The 212-nt window shown below is 63.2% G+C and overlaps 1 protein-coding gene across 1 annotated transcript in view; it reads left to right on the forward strand.

Moving 5' to 3' along the window:
* Positions 1-35: 35 nt before the first annotated feature.
* Positions 36-212, forward strand: part of LOC104271330 (ras/Rap GTPase-activating protein SynGAP-like) — a gene marked incomplete at its 3' end in the record, with an annotated part of 2,022 nt that continues 1,845 nt past the window's right edge. The window contains exon 1 of the mRNA XM_009865966.1: positions 36-176. Within this exon, the coding sequence (XP_009864268.1) occupies positions 47-176 (130 nt within the window). The remainder of the gene's footprint in view (positions 177-212) is intronic.

The following is a 212-nucleotide window of genomic DNA, read 5'->3' on the forward strand; positions in this document are numbered from 1 at the left end:
GGCACTGGGCCGCCCTGACGGCCGTGGGCAGGACTTCCTGTCGGACATGGCCATGACGGAGGTGGATCGCTTCATGGACCGGGAGCACCTGATCTTCCGGGAAAACACCCTCGCCACGAAAGCCATAGAGGAGTACCTGAAACTCATCGGCCAGAAATACCTCAAGGATGCCATCGGTGAGCTCCACCGGCACTGGGGCCCCCGTCACGGCC

This window comes from Apaloderma vittatum, unplaced genomic scaffold (genome assembly GCF_000703405.1).
Source record: "Apaloderma vittatum isolate BGI_N311 unplaced genomic scaffold, ASM70340v1 scaffold30323, whole genome shotgun sequence".
In the NCBI taxonomy this organism is placed as follows: Eukaryota; Metazoa; Chordata; class Aves; order Trogoniformes; family Trogonidae; genus Apaloderma; species Apaloderma vittatum.